The following is a 12,146-nucleotide window of genomic DNA, read 5'->3' on the forward strand; positions in this document are numbered from 1 at the left end:
TCTCTCTGACCCTCCCCCGTTCATGCTCTGTCTCTCTCTGTCTCAAAAAGAAATAAACGTTAAAAATAAATAAATAAAAATGATACAAATAATATTTATTCATCATAGAAAACCAGAAACTGTGTTGAAGGAAGGGAAAAGGGAAGAGAATGCCCGGGATATCTCACGGCCCACAAGTGGGTCAGGATTCTGGCTAAGTACAGGCGATACCCATCTTTACTTTGGGTTTCTAGCATCGAGCCAGCCCTGAAGATTCTTGGGAGCTGTGGCCTGCTTCCCCTTCCTGTGATCGCCCCACGCGCTCACTGGTCCCCTCTGAACTGCCTGTTCTTCTTCCGTAGGCAGCCCTGGTTTTACGGCTGGGGCTTTAACCTCCCGCGAGGCCAAGCGCTGCTTGAGAAATGGAACCTCATTCCCGAAGGCGTAGACATCCTGATAACCCACGGACCACCACTGGGTAAGAGTCAGCTGTCCCCTCCTCGGCTGGCCTGGCCAGCGGACGCAGAGGGCTGGGGCGTGGCCCGGCCTGTGCACCGAGATCAGGGATCTGTCGGGCCTGTCGAGAGGAATCCCGGATGAGCTCTGTTCTGAGTCTGACCTGCTGTGGCACTGGGGACAACCGCCCCCAGCACCCCCCTTATTTCCCAAGCACCTACTATGTGCTGGGGGTTCAACTTGTTACCTCGCGGACTCCCCACGGCCACTCAGGGAGGTCAGATCGCTGCCCATTTTACGCGTGGGGCTCATTGGAGCTTAGGGAGGTCAAAAGGCAGGGCTGGGGCCTTGACTCTCCAGACCGGGATCCTGGGGGCCGGATACCTTCAAGGTCGCTCGAGGCTTCATCCTGTGCACCTCCCACCCCATCAGACACCTGGGGGGCCTCACCCCCACCCACCCCCACGGTCTCCAGGGCCTGTGGGTTCCACCCTCCACAGCTCCCCTCCCGGTCCACCACCCTGGTCCGAGCTGATGTCACCACTCACCCACTCGTCCGGCCCTGTGTTAGTCTGCTAACCACCTCTGGGCCCCCTCTGGCTGCCCCATGAGGGGCTCTCTCAGGCCTCCCGTCCCCCTTTCCTCACACACACTTCCTGTCTGTCTGCACGCCCCTCCGATTCCACCTCTAAAGCTCCTTCCTCTCCTCTCCACCACTGCCGTCCCCCCCGGGTCCAGGCCAGCGTCTTCTGTCTCTTTGATGACTGCCACGGCCTCCTCGCTGGTCCCCCAGCCCCCGAGTCTTGTCCCTTCCGCTCCAGTCTCCTCACAGCAGCAGGAGGGGGGTTCTTTGAATCGGCAGCTATGCCGTGCTATCCCTCTACAGCCCTCCATAGCTCCCCTAGTCCTTAGAATGCTGTCCAAACTCCCAGCAGTCCAGCCGCTACCGGCCTCCTCTTCCTCCCGCTGCCTCCAAAGAACCTGCCATCACCCCTGCAGTGTGTGGGGCCGGGGCAGGTGACGCTGGATGGGGCGGACGACGCTGGACAGCGGGCCAGCCTGGGCGGTGCTCGCTTACCAGGGCCTGCAGGCTGCTGGGTAGAGGGGCACAGAGTGGCCAGGCCGGAGGCACCCTTGTCTCCCTCCCTCTGTCTCTGTCTCTCTCTTTCTCTCTGTCTCCCTCTCCCTTTCTCTCCTTGCCTCTCTCTCCTTCCCTCCTCCCTTCCTTTCCCTTTCTCTGTCTCCCTCCCTCCCTCCGTTATCCCCCCGGGCAGTGTCAGTTGCCAGTTGCCGCCTTCCTGATTCGGGACTCGGAGGATCCCCCTTCCCCTCCCCAGCATGCGCAAACCCGTCTCACCCACCCAGACAGCGAGGGGCCGAGGGGCCGAGAAGGACCCGAGCCGCTCGCTTGGAGTCATTAATTATTCTTCGTTTGTGTAGCCATGTGAGGATAATAAGCAGCCGCCATATGGGGCGGCTCCGGGAGGCTGGCGGCGTGGGCCACGCCGTGCGGAATGGGGTTCACGCTCGTGAGTCTGTGATGTTTGTTCGGGAAGGTTCCGACGTGGAAACCTCGCTCCTGGTGCTGCCCCGCTGCCAGCCGGGGGGGGGGGGTGGGGTGGGGTGGCGTGTGTGCCCTGGGGCCTCACCCGTCCCTTTCAGGCCTCGGTTTGCTCATCTCTGTAATGGGTGGATGCTGCCCTTGAGGCCGCTGGGGGCGGGAGCTGTAGTGGGGGCGGGGGCGGGGGAGGGGGGCTGGCCTCCGGACCCCGTCATCGCCCTCCCGTTGTCTCCTCACTCAGGCTTCCTGGACTGGGTCCCCAAGAAGATGCAGAGGGTGGGCTGTGTGGAGCTGCTCAACACGGTGCAGAGGCGCGTCCAGCCGCGGCTGCACGTCTTCGGCCACATCCACGAAGGTCGGTGGGGGGTGGGGGAGGGGGGGCTCCTCGCCGGCCCTTTCCAGGGGCCGCCTCGTCCCCCTGCAGCCCCGTCACCTCCTCCCCGTCTCAGCCCTTGCTGACACGCGCTGTGCCAACATGCCGGCTCCCGCCGAGATGTTTGCGTGAGGGGAAGACGGTTGCAAAATCTGGCGGGACTTAGGGGTGAGTTTGCTGACCGGGAGCCCCCGCCTCCAGCCCGGAAGTCTCGGGGTCACGGGCTCTTGGGAGGAGCGGCCGTCGGATGGGGCACGGAGGACGGGTCAGGTTCGGCAGGTGCGCTGTGCGCGCCCTCAGGCTGGCGGCCCGGTCCTGTCGCCTGCGTCCCTAGAGCCTGTGGAGGGCCACCTGCTCGCCTGAGGCGCTCTGGCGACCCCCTCGCCCCGCACACACATGGACGTGGCGTTCTGGCTCTGTCCCCGGGGGGGGGCTGGGGGCACGCGTCGTGTCCACATCGTTGGGATGGCGGGGGACGGCCACTTCACCTTGAGGGGCGGCGGGCGGGGCGGCCGTGAGGTGACGGGTGAGGTCAGCCCCAGCCCCGGCTGCCCGCACGCCCCTACGCATGGCATCCGAGTTACCAGCTGGGCAGACCCCTCCTTTTGTTCCTCTCGAGCCCTCGTCCCACCTGTCCAAGGCCTCCCTGTCCTTGGGGCCACCCCCCCCACTCCCGCCAGAGAGCACACGGGCTCCCACGGGGCAGGGGGCCTGACGTGTTTTCCCCCAGAGCCGTGTCTGCTTGGGGCCAGGGCCGCTGGGCCTCACAAGAGCCCGGTCCACATCAGATCGCTTTCCAGCCCAGAAGCAAACAAGCCTCAGCCCTTTCCCTGAGGGCCACGGCCGGGCGTTGTCAGAGGGCAGGAGAGAGCAGACCTCCCCTCCCCTGGGCCCGAGGAGCTCACTGGTGATGTGTATGGATTAGTATCCCATTCGGTGCTCACAGCAGACTTGGGAGGAACATCTGTCTCCATCGCCTCCGTTTATAGACGAAGAGGCAAAACCGGCGGCGGTGGGGGGGGGGGGTTTGGCAGCTTGCCCCAGACCTGTTCAGCCCACCGTGGCCGAGCGCCCTCTGACCACCACACCCACTAGACCCCCTCACTGCTCTGGGTCCTGGCCTTACCCCTCAGCCCTGACAGGCGTGTGCTTACTTTCCAGGGTACGGTGTCATGGCAGATGGGACGACCACCTATGTGAACGCGTCTGTGTGCACCGTGAACTACCAGCCTGTGAACCCGCCCATAGTCATTGACCTCCCCACACCCCGGAACTCCTGACTGCCCCTGCCTTCTCCGCCCTTCCTGCCCACATCAGCTACGTACGCCTGGCCGAGAGCACGGACCCCCAACCACCCTTCCTTCCATGCAGACAACCTGTCTGGTCGAGGGGACCAGCCCAACGGATGGGTTGAGGCCTTGGAATGAAGAAAATCACCCCTGACTCTTCAGCCTCGGTCACCTGGAGCCAGGAGCCTGCGGGTCCCTGTCAGGGGTTCCGCACTCATTATTCTGCGTGTACATTTCCGCGTGTACCTTGTCAGAGGACCTAAAGAGCTTGTGGTCCCGTCCCGCTCGGGAGTTGACGGCCTCTTCGTCCTTCTCAGTCGGACACCCTCGTGGGTTTGGGAAGCTGCTGCTTCTGGACGGATTTTGGAAGTTCTAGCACAAAAGCTCCCTCTAACCGAGGGTCTGTGTGGCTGCAAGCCCCAGGGTTGGGGGTGGGTGGGAGGTTTTGTAGCCGGGGTGCGAACAGCCCGCCCTCTCCTCCCGGGCTGGAGAGGAGACGGGCCTGCTTCACAGCCGAGGCCCTCGAGGGAGCGATCAGGGACGTCTCAGGAATTCGGACCGCACCCGGCCAGGCCAATAAGCCGTCTGCCTCGCCTCGTGGCCCTGCTTTCTTCCTGTGGGCATCTTTGCTGACTTGATCAGTGGCCTCAACCTCCAGGTACTTGCTCGGAGCCTGCATCCGGGGGGTCGGTTCTACAGAACGAGCCACGTCGGTGCCCAGGACCGGCTGGAGGGTTCCCGAGTCATGGACGGCCCCTGGTCCCGTGCTCCGCAGAGCTCAACAGGCTGGAGGCTCTGCAGACTGAGGCCACGCTGCCGCGTGTGTGTGCCCACGCGAGTGTGTGTGCACCTACACGCACACACACACACACACACACACACACATACACATACACACACGCACTTCTTAACTTGATAAAGTGGATCCCGTGTTTCTCACTACCGTCCTTGAATGGGGTTCCATCCCTCGGTGCAATTTCCCGAGCACCCTTTGGGTTCTGTCTGGCGGGCCCACAGCTGAAGAAGGCTGAATGGTTCCCAGTCCTTGTTGTCAGTGTCTGTCCTGTTAACGGGAGGGCAGCACGGTGGCAGAGGGGCCCTGGGCTCCGGCAGCTGCCCGCAGGGGGCTTCTCTTTTCTTTAAATTAGGCCTGGGGGGGTTTGGGCCGAGTCTCAGAGGGAGAGGGAGCCAGCAGGGTCTCGTCAGGGTGAGGCCAGAGAGGCAGGGTCCCCGTGTGCAGGGTCAGATCCTGTCTTTTTTTCCAGTTTTGATGTTTTGTCCATCCTGGCTATTTTTCTGAATCGATTTGGATTTTTAAAAGACATTGGGTTAAATAGCATCACATTTATCTCTCCTGCCAAGCTTTTTGGGACCCCCCCCCCCTCGCGCCTCTGAGAGGAGGGCCTTACTCACTTCACCCCAGGCCCAGCCCTTCACAAGCCCTTTGCAGATACAATCTCATTTAATCCTCAGGCAGTCCTGCAAGGTTAGCCCTGCTGGCCCCATTTTGGAGATGAGGAGATGGAGATCAGAGAGGTGAGGTCACTTGCCTGAGGGTGCACAGCTCAAAAGGGGCAGAGGCAGGCCTTGAGCCTTGGTCTCTGGCTTCATAACCCCTGCTTTGCCACCACCCAAAGCTCCACCCCTACAAGGCACTTATGTTTTAAGGGTCCGGTTCGGGACCCCTCCAGCTTGTTCCTCATAGAGAGCCCCTGGAGCCCACAGAGGGATCATGATCTCTGAGCCCAGCACCCGGCATCCCTGGAGACCACGACTCCTTCCTTACTCACGTGGGGCTCCCCACGGGGCATCGTCCACGACGGGAGCCTAGCAGCACCGCCCTGACCGAGACGGGCTGGGCTCCGTGGGGCACAGGACTTCGGGAGTCCGTTCGGGCAAGTGGTTCCTGGCGGCCGAGGATGTTTACAAGGTCTCTGGGGAAACCCCGGATGCATGACCCATGTGCACGCGTGGGGTGGAGAAGACACAAGGCCCTTTCAGACACCTCTACCGAATTTCTATGTGGACCAAGAACTATAAACTTGAAAAAAAATTTTTTTCCTAAGGTATCTTCAGAATATGGTGTATTTTTATGTGGAAAAGAAAAGTTATGAAGGCAGCTGTTACTTTGAAAGAAAATTCATTAAAAGTCCTTGAGGTATGAAAGACAATGGCGTGCTCCTCAATCATTTTGGCATAACTTGATTGTGGCTGTAATTTTTTTTGTCAAGCATGTCAGACAATAAAGTCTTTGTAAAAAGAAGGAGATGTCCACGTGGCGCCTCTTCCTGTGTGCGTCTTGGGGTGTCGTGTGAGGCACGTGGGGGAGGAGTGGCATCCTCTCCGCCCGGTCCTGAGTCCTGGGCAGAGTTCAGAGGCCAAAGACCGTCCACACGGCAGCCGCAGGCATCCTTCTGCTTGCTCCAGTGTCCCCAGGGGCGGGCCAGTCTCAGAGGCGGTTGGCATGGGCCGTTCTGTGCCTTATCGTGTTCAAGTGTTTTGACTGATTCCTCAAAACAGAGGACCTCAGGATGGTCTTAGCTCTGGGCCCTTCCCGGAAGCAGTATGTCCAACCCAGTCCTTATCATCAAACCAAAGGTCCAGGTCTTGCCTAAGAAGAGCACTGACAGGTCTAATGACATCAGACACTGAGCTACCTAAGCTGTAAAAGTCCTGCCATTTCCTTCCTTCCTTCCTTCCTTCCTTCCATCCATCCATGCACCCATCTGTCCATCCATCCATCCAGCCATCCATCCACACATCCATCCATCCGTCCGTCTGTCCATCTGTCCATCTGTCCATCCAGCCAGCCATCCACACATCCATCCACCCATCCATCCATCCACCAACCCACACACCCATTCATAGATCCATCCACCCAGGCCCACAAACCTTCACTGAGCACTTCCCATGGGCCTGACTCGGACTAGGGAGGTGGTGGTAGGTTAAGGAGGTAGGGTTTCTGAGGGACGGGTGTGGGGGTGAGAGTGAGGGAGAGCCAAGGATGACAATGGATGTTGGCTGCCAGTCATGGAAGGGACAATGGGAGCTGGAAGGTTTGAGGAAGGACCTGAGTTCTGTCTGGGACTGGAGCCGGAAGTGCCCTTGGGATATGCAGGGGGAGGAGTTCAGTGGCTGGAGGGATAAATGGCCCTGGATGGAGAGGAGCCTCTGTGGAGATCTACATTTGTGGGTCACAACCAAAGCCACGGGTCTGGAAGAGGCCTCCCAGAGGGGTGTGGGGAGGGCAAGAGGAGCAGCCTGGGGCCGACTTCTCAGCTTCTCCGTGACCCTTTCGTGTCCTCAGAATAACCCACCTGTAAACTGCCCCTCCACCGGGGCCTCAAAGGTGCCTGCAACAACTCCCCATCAGTGGGCAACAAGGAGGAGCCACTTGACTTTGGGTAGTCTCGGCTGCTGTCCTTGGCCAATGTGAGCCCGAGCAGTGCTTCTGGGCATGAGGCAGGGAACCCTGTGGTGGCTGCTGCCTCCTGTAGGCCCTGCTCTAGTGCACGGGTCCCCGAGTTCTGCTGAGACTCCAGATGCAGCCGCTGCTGAGCCATGGGCTCCTGCTGCCCTCAGTGTAGACGGGTGCTGATTGGGCTTTGGACAAGTGGTGGAGGGGGGCCCACAGCAAGGGTGCCAGGGCCTCTAGCCCCTCGCCTCTTAGTGCTTCAGTACCCGGGGCTCATGCACACTTAGCCGTCTTTGCCATACAGGATGGCGTCTCAGACAACCCTCTTGTCCATGGGAGTCTAGTGGGCAAATGCAGCAAGCCGTCTCCCCTCCCGAAGTTCACTGTCCAGCAGAGACCCCTGCCCCAGCCCCCTGAGTAAACCAGTGGAGGTGACAAGCTCTACAGACAAGGGCTTCATCCCGTGCTCTCCCCTAATGCCACCCCCAGCTCCCCGCTGGGCCCGAGCCTGCCTGGGGGCCCTCAGTCCTACCCTCCCATTGAAGGCGCAGACCGTGAAGGTCTCCAAGATGTGGGAGTCGGGATCTGATGTCTGGAAGCTCGCGGTGTACTTTGGGAGGCTCATCTGATCCCAGAAAAGAAGGAGAAGCCTCAAGTCTTCCATGCTTGGGGCCCAGAGAGCAAAGAGGGGATGGGCTTGGGGGCCCCGAGGAAGAGCAAGCCCAGCGTACAGGGAGCTCAGGGAAAACTGTTCTGGAGGAAGGAACCGAGCTGGGCCCTGAACAATAGAATATGATTTTCCCATTAAAAAAAAAAAAACAAACCTTTTTATTTGGAAATAATTGTAGATTTACAGAAGAGTTGTAAGGTGGTGCAGACGGTTCCTCTCTACCCTTCACCCAGTGTCCCCTGGCGTGAACATCTTGTATAACTGTGATGCCTTTACCAGAACCAAGGAATGAACGTTGATACAACACTATTAAACTATAATCTTGATTTGGATTCCAACAGTTTTTGATTAACGTCCTTTCTCTGTTCCAGAACCCAGTCCACACTACCACATCGCATATGGTTGTCATGTCTCTTTAGGGATGGTCTCTCAGTCTATTCTCGCTTTGCCTGACCTTGAAGGTTTTGAATACTGGCTGAATGCTCCGGAGAATGTCCATCAAGCTGGGTGGGCCTGGTGTTTTCTCATGATTAGTCTGGGGTTATGTATGGTGAAAACACAACAGAGCTGATGGGTCCTCAAGGCATCTTCTCTGGGGTAACATGATACGGCCATGACTTATCACTGCTGATGTCAATCTTGAGCACACAGCGGAGGGGATGTCTGCTGGGTTTCTCCACCATAAAGATGCTAGCCTTCGTTTTCCATACTCTGTTAGGACTGAGACACCAGTCTGGCTCATGGCCAAGGAGAGGTGAATCGAGCGCTCCCTTCCAGAGGGAAGAGCAGCAAAGAATTTGAGGACACAGTTAAAATCACCACATTAATTAATAAATATTTGGGGGAGGTATTTTCAGGCCATGCAAATGTCTTATTTCTCCTTCAAATTTTGCCTGGTCATTTTAGCATCAGCTGTGGAGGGATCTTGTCTGGAACGATTACTGAGGTGCTCTCATGGTGATTTTCTAGTTCTTTCCTCAGACATTTCTTATTTGGAATTGTTCTGTAAGGAAGGCTTGTCTCTTCTCTGCCATTTATTTTCTATCAGCACAGGCTCATGGTTATTTTATCCATTACGTTAAAATCTAGTACTAGCATTATTTATTTTGTTGCTCAGATTGTTTTCATTTTGTCCACTGGGAGCTCTTTCAAGTTGGCTCCTGTGTTCTTTTCACATGTTCCTATCTTTCATTTGCCTTGACTTCCTTGATTTCTAGCACTACCAGATGCTCCAAATCCATCTTGCATTTTCCTTGCCCCTGCCACAGAATCAGCCATTTCTCCAGAGAGTTCTAACTGCTTTTAGAAACTAAGATCTAGGTGGTAGATGTGCTAGCTGCTACTGGGGTATTTCTATTTCTAGGTCCTCACAGTGGACAGAATGAGGAAATATATGTAGTATATTAACCCATCTATATGCTCATGTATCTCTCCAATATGTATATCTATATCCATCCATACATCTTTCCATCCATCATCCATCTTTCTATCCATCTTTCCATCCATCCATCTATCCATCTATCTATCCATCCATCTTTCCATCCAACCATCCATCCATCCATCCTTCCATCCTTCCATCCATCCATCCATCCATTCATCTTTCCATCCATCCATCCATCCATCCATCCATCTTTCCATCCATCCATCCATCCATCCATCCATCTTTCCATCCTTCCATCCATCCATCATCCATCCATTCATCTTTCCATCCATCCATTCATCCATCTTTCCATCCAACCATCCATCCATCCATCCAACCATCCATCCATCCATCTTTCCATCCTTCCATCCATCCATCCATCCATCCATTCATCCATCTTTCCATCCATCCATCCATCCATCCATCCATTCATCTTTCCATCCATCCATTCATCCATCTTTCCATCCAACCATCCATCCATCCATCCAACCATCCATCCATCCATCTTTCCATCCTTCCATCCATCCATCCATCCATCCATTCATCCATCTTTCCATCCAACCATCCATCCATCAATCCATCCATCCATCTTTCCATCCTTCCATCCATCCATCCATTCATCCATTCATCTTTCCATCATCCATTCATCCATCCATCCATCCATTCATCCATCCATCCACCTACTCACCTATCATCTATTGATCTTAAAATAAGCATTAATTCACGCTGATACAGCAATGCACAATGCAGCATGCATAATTTATTCTTGCCTTTCACCTTGCTTATTTGTGACTTGTTCCTTTGACAAGGAGGAGCCCAGCTCCCATGTCTGCAATCATGTGTGTGTTCTATCCTAGTATACCCACAGAGCAGTTTCAGAATGGTTGATCCGTAGCCCCGTCAGAAACACAGTGACACGGTACAGGGTTCCCATAGAATCCTTTTCATCTTCAGTTTGACAATTGAAACTCTGTTTTCCAAGGGTAAATCGATCAGGTCCTTTCTCCCAACCCAGTTTGGTGAGGTAATGTCACACGCGGTGCAATTCAATTCCGCTGTTGCAGTCTGCATTATATCCTGAGATTCCCTGACATCCTGGTTGACTGTTTTAAATATGCATACTGCCAAGTCACTCTTTGTCGTGTGTGGTTCTAAGGGTTTTCAGAAATGCAGAGTCAGGTATCCACCACCCCAGGACCCTAGGGAACAGTTCCATCACTCAAAAAATTCCCCTTGACTCCTTTTGAACCATACTGTTTTCCAAAATGGCCGTCTGTTTCCATAATCCCACTGGCAATGAGTGAATGTTCTTGCTGGTCCGCATTCTCATCACAATTTGGTATTTGTTCATTTAAAAAATTTTGGCCCTTTGAGTAGGTGTGTCTTGTATTTCATTGTAGTTTCAATTTCCATTTCCCCAATGACTAATGACGTTGAGCATCTTTTTATGTGCTTATTTGCTATTCACGTACATTCTTTTCAGATTTTTCTGTCCTCTTCCTTAAAAACTGGGTTTTTTTTTTTCTGTTTGTTTTAAATGTTCTTTATGCTCTGGATACAAGTCCTTTTTTTTTTTTAATTTTTTAATGTTTATTTATTTCTGAGACAGAGAGAGACAGAGCATGAGTGGGGGAGGGGCAGAGAGAGAGGGAGACACAGAATCCAAAGCAGGCTCCAGGCTCTGAGCTCTCAGCACAGAGCCCTACTCGGGGCTCGAACTCACAAACTGTGAGATCATGACCTGAGCCGAAGTTAGTCGCTCAACCGACTGAGCCACCCAGGTGCCCCTAGATACAAGTCCTTAATTGAATATGTGACTCGCAAACCTTTTCTTCTAGTCTGTGGGTTGTCTTTTCATTATCTTCACAGTTTCTCAGAGCAAAAGTTTCTAATTGTGCTGAACTCCAATTTACCCATGTGTTCTTTTAGGAGTTATGTTTTTGGTGTAGTATCTAAACACTCAGCGCCAGACTCAAGGTCCTACAGATTTTCTCTGATGTTTTCTTGTAGAAGGTATATAGTCTTTTGTTTTACATTCAGGTCTATGATGCATTTTCAGTTAATTTTGGTGTAAGGTGTGAGGTTTGCGGAAGTTTCATGTTTTTACATATGGATGTTCTTTCTCCATTGAATTGCCTCTGTGCATTTGTCAAAAATCAGTTGACTGTATTTGTCTGGGCATACTTCTGGGCTCTCTATTTTCTTCCACTGATCGATATGTCTGTCCTGTTGCCAGTATCTTCTCTCTTGTGATGACTGTAACTTTATGGGTAAATCTTGAAATTGGATAGTGTAAGAGGTCCAATTTTGTTCTTTTTCAGAATTAGTTTGGGCTCTTCTGGTTCCTTTACCTTTCCATGTACATCTTTTTTTTTTTTTTCTTGAGAGAGAGGGTGCAAGTGAGTGAGGGGCAGAGAGGGAGAGAGAGAGAATTCCATGAGGAACAGAGAGAGAGGAGGGAGTGAGGGGGGCAGGGGAGAGAGAGGAGAAAGAGAGAGAATCCCATGAGGGACAGAGAGAGAGGAGGGAGTGGGGGGGGGGGGAGGGAGAGAGAGAGAGAGGGAGAAATAATCCCACAGAGCCCAAAGCACAGCTTGAGCCCATCCGAAGAGGGGCTTGGGCTCACCCGATGTGAGGCTCAAACTCATGAACCATGAGATCATGACCTGAGCCTCAGTCGAATGCTTAACCAACTGAGCCCCCCAGGTGCCCTTCCATATACATTTTTGAATGAACTTGTTGACATATAAAATAGATCTTGTGGAGATTTTGAGATTCTAAGGGATTTATAATGAAATTGGAGAGAAGTGATATTTTAACAACGGTGAGCCTCATTTCATGAAAAACATTTCTCTCTCCATTTGTTTAGATCTTTGATTTCTTTCATCCATGTCCTACAGTTTTCATCATACAGATCCTTCACACATTTTGTTAGATTTATTTCTAAGTACTTCTTTGGGGGGAATATTACAAATAGTACTGT

General features: G+C 53.9%; 1 protein-coding gene across 1 annotated transcript in view; it reads left to right on the forward strand.

Annotated features, from left to right (window-relative positions):
• Window positions 1-5,922, forward strand: part of MPPED1 (metallophosphoesterase domain containing 1) — a 62,633-nt gene extending 56,711 nt beyond the window's left edge. Inside the window, exons 4-6 of the mRNA XM_030320867.1 lie at window positions 342-457; window positions 2,238-2,351; window positions 3,531-5,922. Coding sequence (XP_030176727.1) covers window positions 342-457; window positions 2,238-2,351; window positions 3,531-3,649 — 349 coding nt within the window. The 3' untranslated portion in view covers window positions 3,650-5,922. The remainder of the gene's footprint in view (window positions 1-341; window positions 458-2,237; window positions 2,352-3,530) is intronic.
• Window positions 5,923-12,146: the final 6,224 nt, after the last annotated feature.

Source organism: Lynx canadensis, chromosome B4 (assembly GCF_007474595.2).
Source record: "Lynx canadensis isolate LIC74 chromosome B4, mLynCan4.pri.v2, whole genome shotgun sequence".
Classification (NCBI taxonomy): Eukaryota; Metazoa; Chordata; class Mammalia; order Carnivora; family Felidae; genus Lynx; species Lynx canadensis.